Below are 3,723 nucleotides of genomic sequence, written 5' to 3'. Positions count from 1 at the left end.
AGTGGACTACGGGGATGGAGGTGAGTTTAGGTTTGATGTTCGAGCCAAGATTGGCTAAGGCGTCAGCCTGGGTGTTTTGGTGTCTTGGTATTTGTTGTAAGGTGCATGAGTCGAACTTGTTCACGAGCCTTTTTGCTATTTCCAAGTAGGCCTGCATCTTTGAGTCCTTTGCTGCATACGAACCGTTAATCTGATTGATAATCAATAAAGAGTCATAACGTACCTCAAGTCGGCGGATATTCATGTCGAATGCTAATGATAATCTCAGGATCAAGGCTTCGTACTCCGCCTCGTTGTTGCTAGCTTTGAACTCGCAACAGACAGACTGTACTATGGTGTCCCCTTGTGGCGACTTTAGCACGATGCCGAGGCCTGTCCCCCGTATATTGGAGGAGCAGTCAGTATGTAGATTCCTTGTTGACGAAGAACCGCTGTCGGTCAATATGTTGACTTCTTGGTCGACTTCGTGTTGGATGCTTGGGCTGAAGTCAGCCACAAAATCAGCTAAAGCTTGCGATTTGATGGCTGTGGGAGGTTCGTACTTGATGTCGTGCCAGACAACTCGGGCTTCCTCATGATTGACTTCATGGGATAGTTAGTTCTAACAGTGATAGGATGACATTCAAAATAAGGGCGTAATTTAACAGAAGCGACGACTAATGCAAAAACAAGTTTTTCGAGATGAGAGTACCTTGTTTCGGCGCTAAGTAAAGACTTACTGACGTAATAAACAGGTAGTTGTTTGCCGTCTTTCTCTCGTGCTAGTACTGCACTGATGGTCGCCTCCGTAACTCCAAGGTACACCTGTAGTTATTCATTGTCTTTTGGTTTGGACAGTAGCGGAGGGTTTGACAGGTACTGTTTGAGTTGTTGCAAAGCAGCTTCGTGGCGGTCGGTCCAGTTGAACTTCTCATTCTTCCTGAGGATGTCGTAGAACAATTTACATTTGTCGGACGACCTGGAGATGAAGCGGTTGAGGGCGGCCACTCTGCCTGCTAACTTTTGTACGTCCCTTTGGTTTCGAGGTGATTGTAGGTTGATGATTGCGCGGATCTGATCAGGACTAGCTTCGATGCCTCTTTGAGTAACCATGTAACCTAAGAACTTTCCAGAGGAGACTCTGAATGAGCATTTGGTGGGGTTGAGCTTCATGTTGTACTCTCGCAACACGTCGAAGGCTTGTTGGAGATGCGTGATGTGATCCGAGGCTTTCTTGGATTTTACAAGCATGTCGTCGATGTAGACTTCCATTGTGTCGCCTAGCTGTTTTCTGAACATTTTGTTGACCAGGCGCTGATAGGTGGCGCCTGCATTCCTTAAACCGAACGGCATGACCTTGTAACAATAAGTTCCCCGCTCCGTGATGAAGGCGGTTTTCTCTTGGTCTTCTGGGTGCTTCAAAATCTGGTTGTATCCACTGAATGCGTCCATGAATGTGAGCATCTCATGCCCTGCAGTAGCATCAACCATGGCGTCGATGTGGGGTAAAGGAAAAGAATCTTTGGGGCACGCCTTGTTGATGTCGGTAAAGTCTATGCAAACTCGCCATTTCCCGTTCTTCTTTCTGACTACGACGACATTGGCTAACCAGTCTGGATACTTCACTTCCCTGATCTTTCCTGTATCTAGTAGTTGCTGAACTTCATCGTTGATAATTTGGTTGCATTCTGGAGCGAACTTCTGCCGTTTTTGTTTGAAGGGCTTATGTCGGGGGTCGACACTGAGTTTGTGAGTGATGACGTCTGGACTGATGCCGGGCATATCTTCATGGGACCATGCGAAACAATCTGCATTGGCTCTGAGAAACGTGACAAGTTCCGACCTGATGTCGTCAGGTACGTCGCATCCGATAAAGACAACCTGTTCTGGCTTCCCGGGATCCAAGATGACCTCGTCGAGTTGCTCGGACTTGGGCTCATTGTAGCTTGCTAGTTCGGACCCGGACTATAATTGCTATAATGAGGATTTATTTGTGGTTGAGAGATTTAGGGCTGCCTTGTAGCATTCCTTGGACTCTTGCTGATCCCCCTTGATTTCCTGAACCCCCCATAGAGTTGGGAACTTGATGGTTTGGTGATATGTCGAAGGGATGGCCTTCATGTCGTGGATCCATGGCCTGCCCAAGATAATGTTGTAAGATGAAGGACAATCAATAACACAAAATTTTACTTGTTGGTTGACTCCTTGAGCGTAAACAGGTAGGGTAACTTCTCCGAAGGTAGTCTTTGCTTCGCCGCTGAACCCTATTAGCACGGTGGACTTTTTAACGACATCTGTATCCGGGTTGAGCCCCATTTCCTTGAGGGCGTCGAGCATCATCACGTTAGTCGAGCTACCGTTGTCGACAAGGACTCGTCTGATCATGCAGTTCCCAACAGGAATGGATATTACCAAGCCGTCATGATGTTTATCCGAGATATCTCCTTCATCAGATTCATCAAAAGATATAGGGGTTAGATATTTTGCGGCTACGGCTCGGGCCGGTCTGTCTATCTCGTTCTCTCGGGCATGCCTCTTCGCTGTAGAATAAGTTAAACCACAAATGTCAGAACCTCCAGCAATAAAATTCACAGTTTTAGTATGAGGGGGAGGTGGAGGAGGTCGAGATGGAGAATTAGAATTGTCTTTGTTGACAACACCGCGAGCTTTGTCCGACATGACGTCCTTGAGGTAACCATTTTTCAACAGATAGGCCACTTCTCTTCTCAACGCGACGCAGTCGTTGGTGGTGTGACCGATGTCGGCGTGGAAATCACACCATTTTGAATGATCCTTCTTCGACTCGGGTTTGCTAGATTTCGGCGGCCACTGCGTTGCTTTCCCCATCTTCGAGAGGTGGTTCATCAGACCTACAGTGTCAACACAAAAAGAATATTCGTTAATTTTTGGAGGCAGGTCCGGACTACTCTTCCAGTCGGAGTCGTCGTCATCTTCCACCACTGCTACGTGTTGAGGTCGGGAATAAGGAGCAGGGCGATCATTGCTTCTCTTGGGATAGGGCAATTGTCTTTCCGTCTTCGAGTAGTCATTACCCCCTTTCCGAGAATGGAGAGTTTCTTCCAACCTTACTTGGGTCATTTCTTTGGCTTGAGCGTCCTCAAACGTCTTGCAGGGGTATTTGATTAGATCCCTCCAAAGGTTGGTTTCGCCATACAATCCTTGCCTGAACGCTTCGATAGCTGTCGGGACATCACATTCAGGAACAGTAACCTTCTCCCTGATGAACCGGGCTATGTAGTCCTTCAGAGGTTCGTCAGGGCGTTGGATCACTCGGTATAAGTCGCTTGTCTGCTTCTCCAGGCACCTGCTGCTAGCGAACGGTTGATTGAACATGTTGTCGAGGTGAGCAAAAGAGGTGATGCATCCATTTGGCAGGCTGGTTAACCACTTCAAGGCGGGCCCAACCAATGTCGAACCGAACCCTTGCAGAGGCTGGCTTCTCTCATGTGTTTGGGGACTGGAATCGTCATCATCCGTTGTTTGTAGGTCAAGATACGTTCCCTTGGATCGGACGTCCGGTCATACATGGGCATGTTGGGTGGGCTGAATCGTTTTGGAACGTCGATTGCATCAATGGGATCGGCATATCGGGAGTCGGCATAACTGTCTAGGCTGGCTTCTTTGATTGGTGTTGGCACTCCTGGGATTTTGTTTATCATGGTCATGATTTGTTGGAGTTGGTGATTGGTGTTTTCGCAAATGTTGTTGAGCACTGGGACGAGT

The 3,723-nt window shown here is 47.8% G+C and overlaps 1 protein-coding gene across 1 annotated transcript; it reads right to left on the bottom strand.

The window, feature by feature from the left end:
- Positions 1–1,953: 1,953 nt before the first annotated feature.
- Positions 1,954–3,333, bottom strand: LOC130461356 (uncharacterized). Its single transcript, XM_056829431.1, has 4 exons — positions 2,947–3,333; positions 2,640–2,826; positions 2,170–2,519; positions 1,954–2,037 (listed from the first exon to the last, which is right to left on the bottom strand). The coding sequence occupies exons 1-4, from the start codon at positions 3,331–3,333 to the stop codon at positions 1,954–1,956; spliced, it is 1,008 nt and encodes a 335-aa protein (XP_056685409.1).
- Positions 3,334–3,723: the final 390 nt, after the last annotated feature.

The sequence above is a fragment of the Spinacia oleracea genome, chromosome 5 (genome assembly GCF_020520425.1).
Source record: "Spinacia oleracea cultivar Varoflay chromosome 5, BTI_SOV_V1, whole genome shotgun sequence".
Classification (NCBI taxonomy): domain Eukaryota; kingdom Viridiplantae; phylum Streptophyta; class Magnoliopsida; order Caryophyllales; family Amaranthaceae; genus Spinacia; species Spinacia oleracea.
The sequence above is the reverse complement of the archived record's forward strand: the minus strand, read 5'-3'. Positions and strand labels throughout refer to the sequence as shown.

What these genes read in the sequence shown, in the direction of transcription:
- LOC130461356 (XM_056829431.1), bottom strand. Translation starts at nt 3,333, where the DNA reads ATGTTCAATCAACCGTTCGCTAGCAGCAGGTGCCTGGAGAAGCAGACA. An exon ending in CTTATTCCCGACCTCAACAC is followed by an intron (nt 2,827 to 2,946) that starts GTAGCAGTGGTG and finishes CACCTCTCGAAG; the next exon opens with ATGGGGAAAGCAACGCAGTG. An exon ending in CTCAAGGAGTCAACCAACAA is followed by an intron (nt 2,038 to 2,169) that starts GTAAAATTTTGT and finishes TGGGGGGTTCAG; the next exon opens with GAAATCAAGGGGGATCAGCA.